This window comes from Astatotilapia calliptera, chromosome 7 (genome assembly GCF_900246225.1).
Source record: "Astatotilapia calliptera chromosome 7, fAstCal1.2, whole genome shotgun sequence".
Taxonomy (NCBI): domain Eukaryota; kingdom Metazoa; phylum Chordata; class Actinopteri; order Cichliformes; family Cichlidae; genus Astatotilapia; species Astatotilapia calliptera.
Genome location: NC_039308.1, coordinates 67,066,860 through 67,090,673, shown reverse-complemented (window position 1 = coordinate 67,090,673; position 23,814 = coordinate 67,066,860). Strand labels below are relative to the sequence as shown.

The following is a 23,814-nucleotide window of genomic DNA, read 5'->3' as shown; positions in this document are numbered from 1 at the left end:
GGGGGAGATCAGAGAGGGTTCCTGAAGCACAGCGGTGATGCAGCAGTTGATTCTGTGATGTATAGAGAGACAGAGCGGCAGTTAGTTTTCCGCAAACTCATAGTTTGAATTCTGTTTCGATATTATGACAATTTTCTCTGTATTTCTTTTTTTTTACAATAGCGGATGTAATTTTACTTTCTTAAGCTGCACCGGCATTTGTAATGGGAAAAAAGAGTGACTTCCTGTAGAGAACCGTTTCTTTCAATAGTATTTTATTTTCCTATAATACAGACGCAGTAAAAAAACCTTTAAGATACACCATAGCTTGTGATGAAAAGAAGAACTTTCTATCCGCTTGTAACCTACAGGCTGCCTACCCCGTATGTGTAAAAATGAATAAATATCCCTTAGTGAATACTACTTTTCCCTTTGAGAGTCCTTTTTACAAGAGACTGAAAAACAAACCATAATAGCCGTGACAGGAGCTCTTGTTTCACACACACACACACACACACACACACACACACACACACACACACACACACACACACACACACACACACACACACACACACACACACACACACCGCGGGTCAAGGAGGAGTGAGATATCAGATATCAGTTTTTTCTCAATGCTTATAACCTATAACGCGCCCCCCAAAACAATATTATTATTATTAAAACATCTATATGAGGTAGCTTTTGCGCAGCCTGCTCCTTGGTAGAGTTTTTGTTTTTTTTTCAATACTTTTACACTGGGTTTTCTCAATAGACAGAAAATGAAAATGAGGAGTCAACAGCCGATATTATCATTGCTTGTAACCCGGTAAATAATTTCGTACATCTCCCCATAAAATAAGCCTTAGTGGAAAAAAGCTCATATTCGAATAAGTTTATTCCCCTCTGTGGGAAAGAGTTTTTTTCTCAGAGTCAACCATGAGGCGAGTTTTGTCAACAGGAGGCGAGCAAGAACAACTGTTGCCCATAAGGTAAAACAAATATCCGCCTCTAAGTCGTATTTTACCGTTGCAGAATGTGGAAAACAGACAGCGTTCACAAGAAGGCATTCAAAAAAAGGAAATTGGATACCCCGACTCTCCCGACTGCACACACACACACACACACACACACACACACACACACACACAGAGAGAGACCCGAAGGATGAGAAAAAAAAAAACCCTCTCTAACTGACAATATTGTCAGGAGAAAGATGCGAAAAAACAGATGCCTCGCTAGACGAGGATAAAATGAGAGAAGAAACGGGAGGGGAGTCAAAAGAGCCGATATCTGCTCAGCCCCTACTGTGAAAGTTCTACCAATCGCGAGGAAGAATCCGTGAATATTATGTCAGCATTCCGTTCAAACAACGCCGCCGATCAGAGCGCCAGGGCCATCTCGCCAGAACTGTTCGTACCTCACCCCGGTAAGCCTTTTTTTCTTTACGACTTTAAATTATATATCAACAGAGATGTTAATAATTTGATTACTTTCTTTTAGATTTCTACATCAATGATTTCACGCAAGTGGACTACGGTGCGATTAAATAAGTATATATCATTTTTTAAATAAGTTTAGATAGACTTTTTTCAATGAAACTCTGTTACTTACTTACAGACGCTATTGATAGTGCAGTGAATACCAGCATAAATCCGGCCGTTTTCCGAGGCGATTTAGATGCCATCCTCCCCGCAGAACCTCCGCTGCCGATCGGCGAAAGACCGCGGCGAGAAAACGACGATATTTTCGTCTCCGCAAACCAGGAGAACTGCGGAGAAAAAAGTTTTAAATCCGAAGGTAAACAATATGTTGCATTATCCGCCATTTTGTTGAATAACAGGATGTGACGGAGTAATCCGAGTGTGCTATACCGCCCCTCCCGACCCGGAGCCGATTTTTAAAAGTTTGTTTTATTTCTCGACAGCGGTAATCGAGAATATACAGACCCCGCCGCCGCAGCGAAAAGAAGAAGACGATGTTATTTTCGTCTCCGCATACCAGGAGAACTGCAGGAAAATAGCTTTTAAATCCGAAGGTAAACAATATGTTGCATTATCCGTCATTTTGTTGAATAACAGGATGTGACGGAGTAATCCGAGTGTGCTATACCGCCCCTCCCGACTTGGAGCGGATTTTTAAAAGTTTGTTTTATTTCTCGACAGCCGAGATTGTGGATATACCTATTCAAACCCCCGCTACAGACAATCGGACGGAGGAGCGAGGTAAATAAAAGTTTTTTTCATTCTCAAAAATAGGAAGGAGGAGATTGTTTTCTTAAAACTTTTCTCTCTTCTGTTTTTATTTCTCAACAGAGACCGATACAGAAAATCAGGCGGAGGAGGAACCGTCCAGAGCTCCTCCTCCTCCTCCTCCTCCTCCTCTCAGGAGACTGAGAGGTAATTGACGAGGGATGAATCGATCCTAATAAACTTCTCCGCTCTATAAAAAATGTAAGTTTTAAAAATTACATTCTGTCCGTCTTTTCTTACAGGTCGACGGCTACTTCATAAGAAGAGAATCCTCGGAGACCTCGCTTTCATTCACGCATAACAGTCCGCGCATATGCATCAATATATCGACACAAGGACCTGTAAAGGGATGCAAAGTAAAAGCATACACATGTAAAAGTCTGTGAATTAAGAAATAAAGAAAATCATGTCAGAAGAACGCAGCATTCCTGACGCTTTGTTGGAAGCCGTGGCAGAAATGAACAGAGACGTTGATCATATAGCCCCACCGATAGAAAACAATATAGCCCCACCACCGATCGACCCCCTACAGCCTTTAGAAAACGCTTTGCAAGCCCTCCTTCAAAACATTGAAAATGAACGGCGTGCCGGTCTACTGAACTTTGATCCTCTGCAACCGTTAGAAAATGCTCTTCAGCTCTACGACCGGCAGAGGGAGGCGCAGCAGCAGCAGCAGCAGCAGGAGGAGCAGGTGCAGCAACAAGTGCAGGAGCAGGAGCCCGCGGAGGAGGAGCGGCCTGCGGAGCATCAACAAGGAGGATCTCGGGTACAGAACGATGCGGTGACTCGCCGCGAACAATTTAATAATTTTGAAATAAGGCGAGTATTTAACATTCCCTCTCCGGATGAAGCGACCGACCTCGCTCAATTTTACCTCGACGTCAGGGATAATTTTGTAGATCTAGCGGATAGGGTCAGACCGGAAGTTAGTCGTAACGACCGGGTTCAACTGGAGATCATCAGCGAGCACGCGCGAAATCACGCTGTTTTTAACGTCGACGAAAGCGTTGAAAACATTGTACCGGTTTTTGAGGACCTGTTGGCCAGGCTGATACAATCAAACGGCGCGATCATGGCGGGCTCTCCCCTAGAAATTGTTGTGCAAGTAATTAGAAATCCTAGAGGCAGCAATGACCCGCGTAAAAAGATTCGCAAAACGTTAGATGATGAAATTCTAGTCAAAAAGCGTCGCTGTCTGTACGTGGTAAAAAACAAAAACGATAATCTGTGTTTCGCCATTAATCTGATTCACCTCACTCAACCTCATTTCACAGATAAACAGGCCCTGGAACGCGGCAGAGAGCTGCAACGTTTAGCGGGGCTGAGCGATCGCACCCAGGTAACCCTCACCGACATAGGTAAATTCGAGCAAATACTAAATCGCAAAATCGTCGTGTTTTACCGCCCGCCCGAGGACAGAACTCTTTCGCTAATCGAAACAGACTACCCAAACACGTCTCACCCGCTGTACTTATTCTTATTCCGACATCACTATTACGGGATAAAAAATCTAAAAACATTTTTAGGAATCCAGTACATTTGCGAGGAGTGTCATATATTATAAAAGAGAGGAACACTTTTGTCAAAACCGCTGCAACCTCTGTTTTGACCCCGCGTGCCCCTCTCACTTTCTGGACTCTGTAATCTGTACGGATTGTAACAGATCATGTCGCACACGCATGTGTTATTTGAAACACAAACAACCCAGAATTCACTCCAGTTCCGGCCTCAGCGTTTGTCAACAATTGTATAAATGTCCAGACTGCAAACTCCTCTCCCGTCGCGAAAAGCACAGGTGCACAGCCGCCAGATGTAAAATCTGCCGCGTGGAGCTTCCTCCCGACAAAAATCAGCACCTGTGTTACATTCAACCTCTGAAACACGAAAGCTTCGACACCGCTTCCATAATCTTTTATGACTTTGAAACCTTCCCAGACAGGGAGGGGGCGCACGTCCCTTACCTAGTGTGCACAAAATCTCTAGAAGGAGAAGAGTGGCACGCTTACGGTGTAGACTGCGTTGAAAAGTTTCTCCAAAGATACAGAAGGAAAAGATATAGAGAGACCACGTTCGTCGCACAAAACGCGAAAGGGTTTGACAGCTATTTAATTCTAAGTCACCTGGTGGGAGAGGGGATGACGCCCTCTCTCATCATGCAAGGCAGTAAAATTATATGTTTCACAGAATCCGATTTCCTTCTCAAATTCATAGACTCGCTTTCTTTTCTCACCATGCGTCTCAGCGCTATGCCCAAAGCTTTAGGCTTCGAGGACAAATCCAAGGGATTTTTTCCTCACAAATTCAGCTCGCGGGACCGTTTAAAATACGTGGGTCCGTACCCGCCTCCTTCGGATTACGGGGTAGAACGCATGTCCCTCTCCGAACGGGAGGAGTTTTTGCGTTGGCACGGCGAGGCCTCCCGTGGGGTGTTTAACTTTGAAAAAGAGTCCCTGTATTACTGCCGAAACGACGTTAATATCCTGAGTTCAGGGAGTTCAGAGACGGGTTTATAGGCGAAACTAAAGTCGACCCTTTCAGCTGCGTCACTATAGCTTCAGCCTGCATGAAAGTGTTTCTCACCAATTTCCTACCCGAAAACACTCTGGCCATCCCCTCACCCGACAACTATGGCCGCAGGTTCAAAGCCTATTCGCACGCGTCCATTCAGTGGCTGGAGTGGGTAGCTCGCTCTCAGAAAATTCCCATTCAACACGCTCTCACAACCGGAGGGGAGAAAAAAATAGGCCCGTACTTTGTCGACGGATACGCGCTGATTAACGGGGAAAAGTGGGTGTGGGAATTTCTGGGATGCTTTTATCACGGCTGTCCAAAATGCTACAGGCCCGAGGAAATCTGCCCTTTGACCCGCGCTCCTTACGGGGACCTGCACGCCTCCGCCGAGGCGAGGCTCCGGGAGCTGAGAAACGTTTACGGTCACGCTGTGGGAGCACGAATGGAACGAGATGAAAAAATCGAACGAGGAGGTTAAAAATTTTATGCGGAGCTACGAAGCCCCGGAACCTCTGTCTCCTCACTCGGGACTTTACGGAGGCCGCACTTCGGCCTTGAGGCTGCGTTACAGCGCCTCGCCAGGAGAAAATGTGTATTACGTAGACGTCACATCCCTGTACCCTTACGTCAACGCCAAGCGCGCTTACCCTCTGCATCACCCCCAAATCATCAGAGAGAATTTTGCAGACCCTCGCAGTTATTTCGGGCTGATCAGAGCCACCGTTTACCCGCCGCGCGGGCTCTATTTCCCCGTTCTACCGTACAAAACCCCCGGAGGTAAATTAATATTCTCCCTCTGTCGCACCTGCGCCGAGACTAATCATCAAAGCGGCCCGTGCCTTCACGACGACGAGGCCAGAGCTCTCACAGGGGTCTGGGTCACCGTCGAGTTTAACAAAGCCTTAGAATTGGGTTACAGAGTGGCAAAAATCACAGAGGTCTGGCACTTTGATAGCCGCAGCAGCGACATTTTTGCCGGTTATATTAACACTTTTCTCAAAGGCAAACAGGAAGCCTCCGGCTATCCTCCGGAAGCTCGCGACGAGGATGGGAGGAGCAAATACGTGGAAGAGTACCACAGGCATCAGGGCATACGTTTAGACCCGTCAAAAATAGAGGTGAATCCGGCCAAAAGGCAAGTATCAAAATTGTGTCTCAACAGTTTCTGGGGAAACTTTGCTCAGAGAACCAACCTGACTCAGACCACTCTGGTCAGAAAGCCCAGTCAGTTTTTTAACTACGTCTTTTCAGGCCAGTACGACTTTAAACAAACAGGAAGTGGCGTTAATTCAGTGGAGCTATAACGAGCGGTGCGTGATACACAGCCACTAACAGCTCCAACATCATTGTGAAGTTTGCGGACGACACTACAGTGGTGGGTCTTATCACCAACGGTGATGAGACGGCTTACAGGGAGGAGGTCAGCGCCCTGACCCACTGGTGTCAAGACAACCATCTCACCCTCAACGTCGCAAAGACAAAGGAGTTGATAGTGGACTTCCGGAGGTGCAGAGAAGTACACACCCCCATCACCATCAACGGCGCTGCTGTGGAGAGAGTGAGCAGCTTCCGGTTCCTTGGCGTACACCTGGCTGAGGATCTTACGTGGTCAGTACACACAAACAAAACAGTGAAGAAGGCGCAGCAGCGCCTCTTCTTTCTCAGGAGACTGAAAAGATTCGGCATGAGCCCCCGCATCCTCAGGACCTTCTATCACTGTGCCATTGAGAGCATCCTCACTGGATGCATCACCACCTGGTATGGCAACAGCACCGCCTACAACTGCAAAGCTCTCCAGCGAGTAGTGCGGTGCTCTGAACGGATAATTGGAGGTGAGCTTCCCTCCCTCCAAGACATCTACAGGAAGCGCTGCCTGAGGAAAGCGGGGAGGATCATCAAGGACTCCAGTCACCCCAGCCATAAACTGTTCAGACTACTTCCATCAGGAAGGAGGTTCTGCAGCATCCGGTCCCGTACCAGCAGACTGAGAGACAGCTTCTTCCATCAGGCCATCAGACTGCTGAACACGTCATAGACACCTCACCTTCACTACTGGAACTTCAACATTATGCACTCCACACTGTATATAAATGCCACTTGTTTTGCACATATTCAACTCTGTATATTTTATATATTTTATTATTATTATTATTATTTTATTTTATTTTTTTACTATTTAATTTGTAAAAATGTGTATACACACACACACACACACACACACACACAGGAAAATATTTAGTATACACATCCAGAAATGCATACACTATTATATATTGTACATATATTTATTAGTTTCAGGTTGGCCATTCTTGTATTTCGCTCGTTTGTGTTGTTGTGTTTGCACATCTCTGTTGCTTGTGGGGCTCGCACACAAGAATTTCACTCGCATGTGCTGTGCCAGTGTGCCTGCACATGTGATGTGACAATAAAAAGTGATTTGATTTGATTTGATACCTCCCGGCGCGACCAATAACGTTTTCATCGCCGCTTTCACCACAGCCTACGCCCGTCTAAAACTCTACAAGTATTTAGAAAAATTGCAGCGCAGCGTTCTGTACACCGACACCGACTCTCTGATCTACGTAGTGAAAGAGGGGGAGGAACCTTTAGAGCTGGGCAACTATCTAGGGGATCTCACGGACGAATTAGACGGGGACACCATCCAGGAATTTGTCTCCGCGGGTCCAAAGAGTTACGCCTACTGGACCAGAAACAAAAAGAAACTGGTGGTAAAGATGAAAGGTATAACGCAGATGAGAGAATGTTGCGACCGGGTCAATTTTGACAGTATGAGCGGGTTGGTGGAAAGTTACCTTTCTGGTATGAAGGAGGCGGAGCTCGAGACCCCTCAGCACGGGATTCAGAGGGATAAGAGAGGCTTTGTGCTCAAAAACAGATCATTTCAGAAAAAGTTTCGCGTGGTTTACGACAAGAGACGTCTCTTTCCAGACGGCACAACTCTGCCTTTCGGGTACTAGGGTGTTTTTTTTATTTTTGTTTTTTGTTTTTTTCTAAAAAATGGAGGAAACTGATTTTGATCACAGACTGAAAGTGCCTTTTTCCTGTCTCGTTGTGGGGCCTAGCGGGTGTGGGAAAACTCATTTTGTAAAGTGTGTTTTGGAAAACTGCGAACGCGTCATGGATACTGTGCCCGCGAATATTGTGTGGATTTATACTTCTTTTCAACCCATGTACGAGGAGCTTTCAAAGACCAATAAAAACATTAAATTTGTCGAGGGGCTGCCTGATTCTTTCAAAGATTTCCGAGACGTTCTGGTGGTGCGGGATGACGTCATCTTTCAGGCCTCGGATCACCAGGAAGTGGTTAAAATTTTCACTCAATACCGCCACCATAAAAACGTCTCGGTCATGATGCTGACCCAGAATGTTTTCCATCAGGGTAAATACAGCCGCACCATCAGCTTAAACTCCAATTATATGGTGTTGTTTAAAAACCCCAGAGACAAGCTGCAGATTGAGATTTTGGCCCGTCAGATTTTCCCTTCGCAAAAAACATTTTTCTCCGACAGTTTCAAAGACGCCACCGAGGAGCCCCACGGGTATTTAATCCTCGATCTCACTCCCTCGTGCCCAGAACGCTACAGAGTGCGCACCGGTCTGCTTCCGGGGCAGTACCCCGTCATTTACCTGCCCAAACCCAAGTAGCCATGTCTCAGCGTATAAAAAGAAACGCAGTCTTACTGCAAGCTCTGTACCACGCGTCGCCGCAGAAACGCAAAGACATTCTCGCTCACAGCTCCCCGGATTTCCTCCAGGCGCTGTGCGAGATAGCTTTAAATCTTTTAAAGGGGAACATACCTCTTTCCGGTTCTCAATACCAAAAACTGAAACGCCAGAAAAAGATCATCAGGCTGCTGGCCGACAAGAAAACGAGCTTAAACCGTAAACGTCAAGTTTTAAAGAAACAAACGGGCGGGTTTCTTTTCCCTCTGCTGTCTGCAGCAGTACCCATTCTGGGGAACCTGCTGGGAGGAATATTTCAGAAACGTTGAGATGTTTAAAAAAATGATTCTCGTTCCCTCTCACGAGTTGAAAAAACTGACCCGACCCACCGAGCCTACCGTCAGAGAAACTGCCAAAGACGATTTGGACGAAAGGATGAAAGCCATACTGGAGGATCCGCGGCTAAATTCGTACGAAAAAGTCAAAAGATACGAGTCTCTGCTGCGGAGATATCTCACACTCTCTAAACAGGGTCGGGACGAGGAGAGTCAGGTGACTTTCCACCTCCCGCCCGAGGAGGCGCAGCAGCAGCAGCAGCAACAAGTGCAGGAGCAGGTGCAGCAGCCCAGGGAGGAGGAGGAGGATGAAATGGTGGAAGAAGTATTAAAATCCTTACCCCCTCGAGACCGCAAAAACGCCCGCTACATTATGCAGAAATTAGCAGAGGGGGGAGGAGCATGGACAAAGAGGGGAGAATTTGTTTACAAGGGGGATGCGGTGCGGGGTTCGCACATGATCTATCTATTTAAAAACCTCTCCCTCTCTTTTAAAAGTAAAAACCAAACGCGACCGAAAGGATGGAACGCGTTTTTAACTACTTTGGTCGAATCAAACATCCCCTCATCCTCCATACATAACCGTCGAGCTCGCGACCAGTACGCGCGTCTTAAATCTGTGGAGGAGGAGGAGGAGGGAGTACAGACACCTGTGCAAAGATGGAGGAAACCCACTCGGGTCAAAAAGATGCTTTCCCCGACCTGGACTTCTATGTAAAACAAACGTTTTTTTTTTTTTTACAAATGAAATAAAAAACGCTGCAACAAACTTTTTTTTTGTTTATGCTTCTTTATTCGGTACACGCATCTTTAAACTTTTGTAAGGAGCACGCCCCGTGATGACCTCTGCGAGAGCGAGCGGGGCAGCGTCCTTTCAGAAAGGCAGACACCATGTCATCATTTTTAAACACATCGTTATAGTACAGAGAAAGTATTTTGCCGACGTATAACCCCTGAGCCTTGTGACATAGATAAAAAATGCAATGTTGCCCGCAAACGACAGACATAGGGTGCTGAAGCTGACGATCATGATAGAGTATTTTGTCAGAGCGGCCTTCCAGAAACTCTGAGATGACCGAGGGATAGTGAGCAAAGTCGGGAGGGAATCCGTAAGAGTCAAAAAAAGTGGAGGAACCGTCCCTTTCCAGAGTCAGAGCCAGCCAGTGTTCTCCCCTCAAGTGCGAGGGGTGAGTGTTTACTATAAAGTAGGCGGGGGGTTTAAAGTCGCGCCTCAAAAAGGCCAGCTGGTCCGAGGCCCAAACCCCGCAGAAAACGTCTCCCAAGGCGCGATGTAGAATGTGCTCCAGCTGAAGGTTATCCATGTATTTTTTTTTTTTAGTAATAATCCACCAGCACCTGCCTTTTAGAGTCAATCTCCAAAATGGAGTCGTAGCAGGCGTATACTATGAGAGTGGTGGTCTGAGGCAAAGGAACTCTGAATCTCATCTCCAGCCTCAAATTCCCGTTGGAGACAGGAGACAGGGCGTCCGCATCCTCGCAGGGCTCCAGATTAAAGGCAAACAGGGCGTACCCCTCGTTAAATTCCCGGCGGTCGATGCTCAGAGGCAAATCTTTGAGGTGTCTCCCCGTGGCGGAAAACGTGGTAAAACTCCCTGACCGAATTTCCGCGGTCAAACTGTGGCTGGAAAGCTTTGGCGGGCACCTGCCTGCCGTCCTGACACAACGCCAGATACTCCACGTCGTTGTGTCTAAAGTGGCGACATGTCCCTCCTCCCGGTGAAGGCGTCGTGATGAACCATGCCCAGGACCACGTATTTGGGCATGGCTCCCAGAAAGAGATTCTCTTGGTTGCAGATCCTGGAATTTTCAGGGATGGAGTAGGTTTTCACAGAAACGCGCGAAAGAGGATAGAGGGCGTTTCCTTTCATCAGGGCCGCGGCGTGGCCCAGCCTGACGGCGGGGGAAACCGAGACCTTTTTAACGAACAGAGAGGCCGAAGTTATTTTCAGGGCAAACTGTGAATCCCGAGTTCCCATCAGAATGAAGGCGTCGCTGTTGCGTATCAATTTAATTCTCAAATCCACAGAGTTCAGCAGGAGCCTCTCGCAGAAGAAAATATCTGCGTGGAGGGGACCCAGCAGGTCCACTTCTCGCGACTCGGCCGTGAAAACGGCTCTCTGTTTTACCCCTTTGTTCGGCCCGTTGCTTATAACTATAGAATCCATGTCTCCGGCCGTGTCTTTGTAAAACAGACTGGCGCTGAATTGACTCTTTAGAGTGTCTTCTGAAAAGTTGAGCAGCGTCTCGATCATGGCCCTGTAAGGATGGGTGGCGCTGGACTGCGAAATCAAATGATCCCCCAGAATAACGTCGCACTGACTGAAAATTGTATTGAGGGGGTAATTGATCGTTCAGATCGAGATACTTTTCCCCGTCTCCGGGGATGAAAAATTCAATGGGTGAGTTGTCGTTCAACGCAGAGAGGGGCTGACATTCTTGATATTTTTTATCCTCTATAGATAGCTGGGTCATGGGAGCCGAAAATAGATCCAGTTCGGCCAGGGTGCATTCGGTAGATTTCTTGTGTAAGAGAGACTTTTTTTTTTTTCTTCTAAAATATGTCCGAGCTCCGCTGGGGGTTCCTTCTCTTTCCGCCGCCGGTCTTGACCGATTTAGTTTTTACTCCAGCGCTTTTATTTTTAACCCGCTCGCCTGGAGGACGTTTCCTCTTCCTGCGGGAGAGGACCATCATGCCCCCCGCCCCCTCCTGGCGGGGCTCGGCCAGCTTACCCATCACTCTTTTCACAGCGTCTGTAGCGATGTTGGTAGCGGCTGTTTTCAGGTGAGGTTTAGCTACGGCGAACCCCGATTTGAAGAGAGGAGACACGAAACGAAACAGCCTGGAGAAGATGGATCCTATCCCTCTGCCGTACATCACGGGGGCTCTGTAAAAACCCGGAAGGGATCCGCCCACCTGACCCTCATAATATCTCACAAAACGGTGAGGGTCCTGTGGGAGACGCGCCGCCATTCTCAAGCCGGTTTAAAGTGCAGCTTGACTATCGTTTTCCCGTAAACAAAATCCACGAATCTGTCGCGGTCCGTTTTAATTTCTACGCGTATGGTTTTAATGTATTTTTTAGATACGCTCAGGTAATGCACCGTGTTGTGTCTGACGCTCACCATGTCCGGGAGGGGCGGGGATTTTCAAAAGCTGAGAGATTTTCTCACCCCTACGGCGTCTCTCCAGCAGCGGCAAGTTTGAAAAAGAATTGTAATATCCTTCCTCACTTGCAGCATTCTTACGACCCACTCTTTGGCTGGTAAAACCATCATGCTGCGAAATAAACCGCAGTCGGGGTTGAATTTCTCCATGACAAAAATGTCAGGCGCATCAGACTCATCCGTTGAGCGCAGGCTGGCACGCATTCTCCATCTCCCCGTGGCTGTGGTTCCTGAAGACCAGACGGTTGACAAGATTGTTTTAGTCTTGATCATTTCCTCGTCATTGAAGCGTATGCCCCCGTTCCGTGGTGGAGGAGGGGGAATACCTTCTTCTTCTTCTTCAGAAGCTTTTTCTGGAGCCGGGGGAATGTTTTCTTTATTCTCAGCGGCTGAAGCAGGGGTTGCTTTCTCCTCTTTTTTTTCAGGAGCTGGGGGAACATCGTCATCTTCTGGAAGTTTTTCAGCCAGGGGCTCATCATCTTCTGTAATGGTGTAGAGATCATCCTCATCAGATGATTCATCCGAGGAAGAAACATCTTCTACAGAGAGGGTCTTTTCTTTATCCTCATCATTCTCAGCAGCAGGCTCATCGTGCTCTTTTTCATCAGAGGAGTCAGAAGGAGGGGAAGGAGGATCTTCATCGTGCTCTTTTTCATCATTCTCAGCAGCAGGAGGATCATCATGCTCTTTTTCATCATGCTCTTTTTCATCATTCTCAGCAGGAGGATCATCATGCTCTTTTTCATCATGCTCTTTTTCATCATTCTCAGCAGCAGGAGGATCATCATGCTCTTTTTCATCATTCTCAGCAGGAGGATCATCATGCTCTTTTTCATCATGCTCTTTTTCATCATTCTCAGCAGGAGGATCATCATGCTCTTTTTCATCATTCTCTTTTTCATCAGAAGGAGAAGGAGGAGGGGGAGGAGGGGGATCTACCTCTCTCCGGCGTCTTTTAGGGGCAACATCTTCCTCTTCCGGAATGGGAAAATCCTCGTTAGCCTCTCCGATAACCATCGCAATCAGCAGCTTCAGCACGGCCCAGTCACCGGAAGTCAGCTTCACAATGCTGCTCGACTCCATCAAGCTCTCTCCTTCATTAAGCTGATAAAGCCAAAGCTCTCCTACCTCATATTTGAATATGAAGCCCCACTTTCCACAGCCCTCAAAAGGCAGAGTCCATTCTCCCCGCAAGTTTCTCGGTGCTGGTATTTGGCTGCGGAACATAAAGACGCTCTTATTTCTCCCTTCTTTCCGCGGAGCGGCAGTTGCTCCGGATCTGTTACTGTAGACGGTGACGGGGGTATCGCTGATAATCGACGAGGACCACTCGCTGCTGCTGCCCCCCATGCTCGAGGGTTCGGGGGAGCAGATTTCTTCGCCGTCCAAGTACACAGGAGCGCTGCTGGGCTGCAGAAGGAAATCCATCTTGCGTCTGTGCCTTAGAAATTGTGACGGACTCCTCCTCTCTGCTTTTATTCTCCTCCCATACCGCAGACCCTCCCTCCCTCTAAAAACTTTTTTCTTTTTTTCCCAACAACAGGTGCCGCGCTTCCGGAGGTTTCCCCCCTCCCTTCTCCGGATGCACCGGGGGGTTCCCCCTCCCTTCTCAGGATGCAATTCGTCACGCTTAGGGGATCAAATTACACACTTCCGGGGGGGAGGGGGGAGGTCAAAAGGTCATGATTAGGGCCATCAATCAAATCGGATCAAATTTTGTCATAAACCGTATGGGAGTATCTCTCTCATGGTCTCGGAAGTGAGACACTGGACTATAGATTCGGCTTGCTCTTCAATGCATCCTGCAAGGTCAACGAGGGACAAAACCAAGAAATAGACGCTCTCAGAATTGCTGTAATGCAACATCGTGTAGCACTGGACATGATCCTGGCTGAGAAAGGAGGATTGTGTGTCTTTTTCAACACCACGTGCTGCACCTATATACCAGATAATGTACATTCTTTAAACATGGCTTCAGATGCTATAGAGACTGCTGATCGGCATTGGAGTTTTCCTGGTTTTATTTTATTTTATTTGGCTTTTCTTTACTTGTGTTATTCCTTGTTTAAAAGCTGTAATTTCACAGATGATAAGTTTATCACTCACAGCATACGCAGATGTACCACAAACCGATGAAGATCATGAAGACTTCTTTTCCTATTTGTAAGATGAAGATGAAGTGCAACTAATGATGTAGTAACTGAAAATGTGAAAGACAAGTAGTTACTTACTGATGACTTGTACATTTCATTTTTTCTGTTCAACAGGAGGGAATGTCAAAGGAAAATTGTTTTTATATAATGTGATCAGCTTCATGAAATGTGCTTTTTATTGATCACTAAGCAATCTACATGTCTACGTGACTTTTCACCTAATAACTTTTGTGATGATGAACTTATTCAGCTACTAACCGCTTCCTGTTTTCAGAGAACAGTTAGATGTAGAGAAGAGAAACCTCAACTCTTTTCCGAGAACATACAGATGTAGAAAAGGGGAAAACCCGTTGCTCTGAGTGACGTTGTTATTTTTGTACACACACACATGCACACACACATGCACACACATGCACACACAGAAAAGTATAAATAAAGAACGCAGACAGTGATGAGACGCAGGTCGCAGGTCTTGTGTTCATGAATTAGTAAAGACAACTGCAGTGTTTGTGTTTTCTAACTCAGGTGTCTTAGCTGAAGAGCTACGGGTGATTTAAAGAAATCCCCTGTCACAGACACTATCTCTACTTTCAAGATTAGGCTTCAAACTTTCCTTTTTGCTAAAGCATATAGTTAGGGCTGGACCAGGTGACCCTGAATCCTCCCTTAGTTATGCTGCAACAGACGTAGGCTGCTGGGGGATTCCCATGATGCATTGAGTTTTTCCTTTCCAGTCACCTTTCTCACTCACTATGTATTAACAGACCTCTCTGCATTGAATCATATCTGTTATTAACCTCTGTCTCTCTTCCACAGCATGTCTTTATCCTGTCTTCCTTCTCCCACCCCAACCAATCACAGCAGATGGCCCCGCCCCTCCCTGAGCCTGGTTCTGTTGGAGGTTTCTTCCTGTTAAAAGGGAGTTTTTCCTTCCCACTGTTGCCAAAGTGCTGCTCATAGGGGGTCATATGACTGTTGGGTTTTTTCTCTGTGTCTTACTTAAGCAGATACAGAGTAGGTGTCTTCCCATAGCATAAATCAGTAAGAGAAGGTACGACCTCTCTCATGACCTTATGATGCGTGTGTATGCCAGAGTGCTCTGGGAGGCACACAGAGTCTTTGCAGACTGCTAAGGATCAAACATCTTATCAACATGCAATCAGTTATGTAACACAAGCCCTTTCACCCATATAGAAAATAATCTTTGCAAATATTGGCTTATAAAGAAAGGAAGGCTCAGAACTGCCAAAGAACTGACTCACAGTATTCACTGGATACAGCCAAGTGTGAAGTGAGTCACACTTGGCTGTATCACAACAATAGTCGCCTCAAGGTGCTTTATATTGTTCAGTAATATTTTTGAATATTCATCAATAATTTAGGTCATTTGAAAAACTGCATGATTCAGCAGTCAGGAATGACTGCGTATCCTCAGTTTAGGTTATTATTTCAAACTGTTGTTGAACAGTAACAGTTGTGCTAAATGGCCAAAGTCTGGCTCTGATGGTCAGTCGCAAAGTGATTATTTCTTTTTAACTTGTGCTAGTAAACAAAAACAACTGATATTCAACTAGTGGAGGCAAATCTGCTGACATAAAGCAGAAGACTGATGTGTTCCCATCGTGGACCAGACCCATCTTCTAACTACACATGTGTTTTTGACACATCTTGAGTGGTTGTGTTGACAAAACCTGTTCAAAGACAGTAAGGCCAAAGGAGAAAGGGTTTAACTCTGTCATTTTTTCTGCTACATGAGACGTCTAAAGGACAACGTTTTGCTGTGACAACACTGCTGCACACACTCAACAACAACAGCAACAGCACCCATGCTGCAGCAGCTGGTACACATTTAATTTGAATGCTTTGATGACAGGTCTCCAAAGCATACCTCCACCATTTCTCAGACCAGTGCTGTTGGTTATCATTCATTGTTTTCTAAAGTGCTTTTAGAGTTTAAAAATGCACCTTTTTAATGAAAAGAGGGATAATGTAAGTGACTGTAGCATTCAGAGTAGTTCGTAGCCTCAGTGATGCTTCCATTTATACTGACTCAGAGTTAGTCAAGAGTTATGAATATTATCTAATATCGAGGAGCTCCAAAACAAAGTTCCTAATGTTTGAGAAAGTGATTTAAAAAGGAGTAAGACAAGTGTGAGTTTGGCATGTTTATCAGAGACTGTCTAGTGTTTTAATACACTTGTTCTTAAAGTTTTAACTGGCATCACCCCGCTAAGAAGCCCAAAGCACGTCTCACTCCACGACCATTTTAATCTAAAAAAAAATCACAGCTGAGTTTTAATAAATACCACTCAACAGATGCTAATCAACTTGTTTTTTTTCTCATCATTCCCTTTGTTACCCACGTCCCACCTGCAGAGGCTCCATGTCCCACAGTTTGAGAATCATTGTGTTAAAAACATCTCAGGGAAATTTTCCCAGCAGAAGCTATTTAAACTACTAAGTACAGCATTCTTCATTAAATAGGTTTTCAAAACTAAGCGGCACTTTTTCTTTCTGCATCTTCCACCTATGCACGCCACTTCAGTGCGCGGTCCTGAGTTGGACCTTCATGTGATAAGGGCTGGGAGTCATAGTGGCTCCAAAGACTGGAGTGAAGTCTGGTTCTCCTGCGTCCTCGGGCCAGATGAACTTAAACTTCCTCAGCAGAGTCACAATCATGAGGAAGAGCTCCATACGAGCCAGACCCTCCCCGAGACACACCCGAGGACCTGAGGCATTGAAAAAGACCACAAAATTATCAAAAACACATTGATTGAACTGGCCATGTCTGTGCTGTTACTCAGCGTGTTTGTGCTCATGTACCTGCAGAGAAAGGCATGAAGGCCTCTGGTTTAACAAACTCTCCTTTGTCATCGAGGAAGTTTTCAGGGTTGAATTCATGAGGGAATTTCCACTGTCCCTCCTCGCTGAGCACTGAGGTCAGATTCTCGATGATCATTGTTCCCTGAGGACGAAATCAACCTCAAAACCATTAAGGATGCTCGTCACTTTATTGCCTCTACCTATTTAACCAGTTGGCCCTTACCTTGGGAATGGAATAACCCATCAGCTCTGTGTCTTTAGTGGTGCAGTGGAAGACACTGAGAGGAACAGTGTTGGCAACTCTCTGTATCTCGTGAATCACAGCCTGGATGAAGAGAAGACATTTCTCATGCTTTATCTGACTGAGCAATTTTTAAGTACTTTGACATAAAAACACAACAGAAATTCAAGGCTGCAGACGTGGGGACCTCTCCCTATAAGCCACAGACAGGATGCAGTATTAATGAGATCATTTCAGCTGATGTAACCTTAAGAAATATTCAGACAGGGTCACGTGGACTATCACATGCCTTTGGCAGTGCCAGGAAATCTAATCCTATCTAATCTTCACAGTCATGTGATGAAACACTCCTGCCATCACATGAGCGTTGGGCGTAACCCACAACATGTTCAGACATGCAGGCCCTTCATGCAGCCAGAGCTGCATGTTATTGTGTTTGTAAGCCAGGGGTTTGTTAGGGAAAGGGTGTTTCTAACATCCTTCCTACCTATCCTGGTAGTTCCTAACTACAGTCTGTAACCAGGACATTATGCAAAACAAGCTTTTAAATTACAATATAATTCTTTCAAAGTAGGCAAACACGACCCTGATGGTTGAGTGCGTATGTTTCTTATAAAATCAGTGGGTTCCTGTGGCTCAGCAGGTAGAGCAGTATGTGTGAATGTTAATAAGGAAGCACGTAAAACGACAGAAAAAAGTGTGAATGGGTGAATGTGGCATGTGGTGCTCCACGAGAGCAGAAAAGCGCTGTATAAGAACCAGCCCATTTACCATGTTAGGCTTCCTAAATATTCTGGAGCATGAACCTGACACTCAATGTTTGTGACAGCGCACGACGACAGAGAGGCTACTCTCCCTGTTAGCTGACACTGCTGTGGACCATCAGTCTAATGTTCTGCTTTAAATAAACAGTTACCTGATGTGGAAACATAAAACTTCTTAGTCAACGTCATCACACAGCAGCCTTACTAGATTTTATGCATTAAGATAAAACACGTTTGTTTCATGACTAATGAAAACATTCAAACATCATAGTTCACAGTGTGGAAAAAGGTCATGATGATTCTGCAGTATGATTTCGACATGAAACGCTCTTTTTATTATGAGTAGACCAGTTCCAGTCAAACCAGTCCTTTCTACAACAATGGAGGCTCCACGGTTTCCTGAAAAGAAGCTGTTTAAATGCATCACCTAATGTTATTAATGATGACCAAAACTGGTCTGAGTTTTTGTGTCTGTTGCCAATATAAACCAACATAAACTGTTTTGAGAAATGAGGAGATTCAGGCTGATATTTATTCTGTTTTCCACCTACTGCTTGTCCTGGAGCTATCGTCTTATTGTGGACCCTGTGCATGTGTGTGTTCTCTCTTTATGATTACCTGTAGGACTCGCTATGCTGTGTAACAATGCCTGCTAAATAAAAGGCAATTATAAGTAGAAATCTCTCTGATATACAGTACCTGTATGTAAGGCATCTCATGTCTGTCCTCAAAACTGGCCCGATACTTCCCTCCCAACACGTCGTCTATCTCCTGCTGGCATCTTTCTGTGCAGGAGGGATTACACCACACATTAAATTCCACATTTCAGATATCTGTAGGTGAGACAAAGGAAGACTACACACAAGTAATGTAACACTAAAGCATTAGGCCCGTAGAGATGGAACCTTCTGTATTCATTCAATTTGTCTTCAACCTTTAACATGAGATGATATTAGTCATATCAAACACCACATCCACACCTAATCTAATACAAATAATTTGTACCGGTAAGGAATTGAGTTGAGTGGGACTCTCCTTTGTTAAGTTAATATAACGAGCATATAGAATATAGCATGCTGGGACGGGCATGACCCCTTTTGTTGCTATCGGGTGTGGCTCAGACTAGATTGTATTATGTGAAGGCTGAAGTACAAGTGAACACCTGGAAAACCTCGAGCAGGACCACAGACACCAATGACAAATAACCATAATATGTCTTATTTACATGTGCAGGTTTACCTTGGATGTGCGGGTAGTTCATCAGGTAAAGGAAAGCAGTAAGGAGGGTGTTGGAGGTGGTGTCAGTCCCAGCAAGGTGAAGATCTAAAGCATTCATAATGAGCCACTCCTCTGAGAATGAAGACCCATCATCGCCTCTCTAAAAGGAGGGGAATAATGAATATGATAGAAATGCCTTCAGCTCTTTACATTTGAAACAGAATTTTTAACCATCTTGTGAACTAAAACTATACAAATATCTCCTTTTGGAAAAGTGTAGGTTGAATAAAGTCAAATCATTTTTATATTTTGCATACTCAAATTAGAGCAGATCTGTTTCTTTTCACACTCACACCTTCTCCAGTTCATCCAGATAGCAGTCAATAAAATCTCGTGACTCTCCAGGAACTCTGGTCTTCTTGTGCTCATTGATCAAACCAATTGCAATTTTCTTTGAAGTCTAAAAAGCAAACGTAGTCACTCAAAGTTTGAACAAATTTTACTTCTTCCTGCTGGTAAAGTGAAAATTGAAATTACCTCTAAATTCTCAAAGGCCTTTTGGAAGGGCAGTGGCAGGTTACGAATTATGGGAAAAGTGTCATAGAGCTGAAAGGAAAGATAAGAGAGTTAAATGAGAGTGGGGGGGATGAACACAGAACTTCTGCATCTTAGTTTTGGTATCAGTGGAATTGTCGCCGTAAAACTTCAGCCACGACAGGATTCCTAAGTAAGCACGATTACATGGGAAACATGCTTTTACTCACCATAGCCCACGGTCCATTGGCCATCTTGGTATTCTCAGTGAAGCACTGAACAATCTGTTTGATTAGCGCATCATCATATTCGTAGCGTGTAGAAAACAGGACCTGGCAGATGATGTTGGAGGCCGCATTGTGAAACATAACTTGAGGACTCATGGTTTTACCTGTAGAAGAGATTATTCAGCAGAACAGAATTTTACAGGAATGCAAAGGAAACAACAGCAAATGCAACGTGGTTGTGGTCACAGACGGACCTACCAACACTGTCTTCCAAGGTTCTAACGATGTATTTTATCTCTTCATGAATCCTGTCCTCCATCGAGTTCTTCCCCAGACCAAAGTTCCTCAAAGTCATCAAAGAAAAGCGACGATGTTCCCTCCAGCTAGAGCCGTAATCGACCAAAATTACTCCTAAAACAGATTTATCAGCACAAAGGGAAACAAGATCATTTACTTTCTGGACTGTGTCATCTTTTATTACGTTCCACATTCATTAAAAGAACTCTATTGTTTACATGGATCGTTCACATGGTCCAGCATGAGTGCTGCACCGTTGTGATGAAGAGGAGTATTCTACAAAGAGATAACAGCAAAAGGTGAATTTTCCTAACCCATGCTGTCCCTGCGTGCTTATCTCAAACTGGGTGTTTTTCCTCATGCATGCAGTAAATAATAATGCACTAAAACTTGAAACCATAGAATCCAGTATATGCTAACGTATATACTGGATTTTTTAGTTTGTTTTGTTTTATTTATTTAATTTTTCGTTTTGCTGTTTTGGGTACTGATGGTAAAATGTGTGTGAACACAGTGTATCATGTGCTAGATAACATCTGTTCTACCTTTACTCTTGGTGACATCATTAACAAACAAGTCTTGGGGTCGTCCAGCAAAATCAGCAGCCTTAGTCACCATCGCCTCCTTTACGGCCTTCAGCCCATTGATGACTACAGCTGGTTTCTGGCCAATGTAAATACTGTAGACATCTCCATAAGACTTCCTCAGCTGGGAGGGAACAAAATGACATGGCAGTTTTTGAAATTTATGAACCAGATACTCAGGTGGACATTTCCCTCCAACACGGTTAAACATTTCTGTCCAGTAATTTCAGTTATTCTGTGGAGAGAAAAAAGCATCAAATGAACTAAACCTGAACATTTCATGGAGGGATACAGAGGAAGCCCACATATTTACAGTGGGACATGCTTACATTTGTGGATCTGTGCAAAGTTGGCAGCGTGAGATTTGTCTCAAGACTCCACGTGACGACGTGACTGATCAGATGATTCGTGCACGTGCATTGCAGGTTTTCTAAGCAAGTGAGAGTGAAGTAACGTGTAGTTTTAGAAATATGTGTATGCACAAACAGCTTTTTGAAGGAGAACGTTATCCAATTCCTGAAGCTGAAATTAATAAATTAAGTTATAAATCAGTTATTATACATCTGTATTTATTCAGGTCTGGGCATACACATTTGTAAAATAGTTTGACGTGGTGTAAAATTGCTTTGTATTTGTGTGTGGATAGAAGCACGCATTACACACTGCACACATTTATTAACTTTACGCTTGCAGAGCATGCCATATGCATTTGTTAAAGACACATTTCTCTCTGTAGTCATACATAGACAGTGTGTCTGATTTGTAGAGATGCATGTGGTTCTTTTCTCATGTAGCACTGTCACATGACATTTCTTAAACGATAAGCTGAACATTGATCCATATACAGTGATGATTGCAGGGGGTTTAAACTATGCTAAACTATCTTGTAATCACATAAGGAGCTCACTATAGTGTAAGAACTTTGGATTTTAAAGGTGTTTCCTTTTACAGCCACAAGCATTGGTATTGTCTTTAACAGCACAGTCAGGAAAAGCACACTAATGTTTTAGTAGCTAAACATTTAGACCCATTTAGTACTAATAATAGTAAATCCATCAATAGGATAAAAAAAATATTATAAAACATTATGGACATTTTTATTTTATTGAATGTTTTTTCTTACCTTCTCAAAGTCCTTTAAGGGGTTCTCCAAACTCAACTGCAAAGTGTTCCCCACCAGGGGAAGGCCTGGGGGGCCTGGTGGGAAGTTCTTCGGCCTCTTGGATTTGAGTTGAAGAATAAGAAATAAAAGGCAGAGGCATAGCAGTGCAATTGAAACAAACATGGTGAGACGATTTGGACTGCACTATGAAAAAGTGTTAGTTATTACTGATCTCTGGCTCTCTTCCACAGCATTGACTTGAAATGAGAGGAGTAGCTGGCAGACCCACATTTAAATATGTAGCTCAGCCAGCCCTCTTCTACCTACACACCTTGAGATTTGTGTGAAGGGTGAAACACGCTCCACCACCTTTAGCGTAATGTGACAGGCTACTGTACAGCGGTATCAGATTTCCTTAGAAATCTGATATCGCATAGTGTCAGGCATTTTTCTGTGTTTCATTTTCTTCCATTGTTAATAAAACACATTTGAATACGAGGATCCTCATTTCTATGTGAAGAAGAACGTGGAAGTAAACTGGGTAAACTGACTAATCTACAAGAATTTGCTGTGACTTGTAAAGATCTGAAAGAAAAGAGTGAAGGAGTCAGAATTTCCAGGTAAAAACTGAGCTGAACATGCTCAAACAGCAGGAAACCCTCACATAAGATCATAAACTAAATAAACTTTAATATTAAGATACAAAGAGACAAAGCGTAAACAAGATTTAGATAAAAAGACCTGCTTCTGTATTTTATAAATGTGTAACATACGTGTGGTTCTTATGTAGCACTGGCAGCAATGATTGCACAGCTGTGATATGGAAAAACTAAAATCATAAAATGAAAATGTATCCATGTACAACGATCACTCTAATGGCTGTAAAATATCAGTCGGCTATTTTCAAACTCTTCTTTGAGAAAAAGAATGAAAAAAGAAAACACTCCATTTGTGTGAGTTGAAAGGCCTGTTGGATCATTGAACTGTACAGGTGCTGAACTCTATACAGACAGCACATTACGTAATCAGCTAAGTAGCAAAGGGCCAGCTGCTGCTGAGCAACCAACCTTGTTTTATTGCAAGGATTTTGTAAGGTAGATGAGTCAGAGCAATGGTAAAAGCTTTGCAACAAAATCTTCACCTAGCTGCTCTTGCTAATGCTGCTAGCATTATGGAAACATTAAGGCTAGCAGAGTTACTGAAGTCCATTACATCAAGACTAAAAGAATCTTGTTAATGTTTGCAAGTGCTGCACTGCAGGGAGGACTTTATCGTGAAAGCGTGGCTATAAAAGTCTAAGAATACAAAACATGCAGTTGGATCAAGTTGAGGATGTGCATTTCTTAAATAAGGGTTGTATAGGAATTTCTTTTACTTATGTATTAATCACATTATTTTATTGTATGATACCTTGGTGCCACTGGATTCTAACAAGTCTCACACTCATACATTAAGACAAATGGTGGGGGTGTAGTAAGGAAGTTAGGGGAAGCAGACCACTCCACAGGAAGTCTTTTGTCTCTTTGAGGACTCTGGGAGGTAGCAAGGGAGTGCGAACCTTAAAGTGTGAAACAGCTGTGCACTGCCTTTGTTTCTGAAGAAGGTATTTAACTGAGAGCCATGCTGGGCTCAGGGAGACTCTGCTGACCGTCTGCACCGCGGACATGTAGGCTCTCCACAAGCTTGGTTTTCTGTTCTTTGTGTGTTTGAATTAAAGAATGTTAGCTACCGCTCACCGCTCGTCTGCAGGCTTTATTTAAGGGAAAACTTCCACAACAGGGTTTCAGTAGATTTAATGCAAGTTCAAATCTTCAATGTTTCACGTTTGAAGTTTGAAATAATCAAATTTTAATACTTTTTATGATCCTGTAAGTGTCTGATATTGAGTTTAAAGAGATTCTTTGAGAAATTCTTCGAGGCCTTT

General features: G+C 44.4%; 1 protein-coding gene across 1 annotated transcript; it reads right to left on the bottom strand.

Moving 5' to 3' along the window:
- Positions 1-16,250: 16,250 nt before the first annotated feature.
- On the bottom strand, positions 16,251-22,132 carry LOC113027180 (cytochrome P450 2J6-like). Its single transcript, XM_026176776.1, has 11 exons — positions 21,912-22,132; positions 20,750-20,912; positions 20,166-20,318; positions 19,911-20,071; positions 19,684-19,752; positions 19,502-19,606; positions 19,168-19,306; positions 18,628-18,713; positions 17,147-17,248; positions 16,924-17,065; positions 16,251-16,829 (listed from the first exon to the last, which is right to left on the bottom strand). Exons 1-11 carry the CDS (start codon positions 22,071-22,073, stop codon positions 16,642-16,644), a joined length of 1,470 nt encoding a protein of 489 aa, XP_026032561.1. The 5' UTR covers positions 22,074-22,132; the 3' UTR covers positions 16,251-16,641.
- Between the last annotated feature and the right edge of the window lie 1,682 nt (positions 22,133-23,814).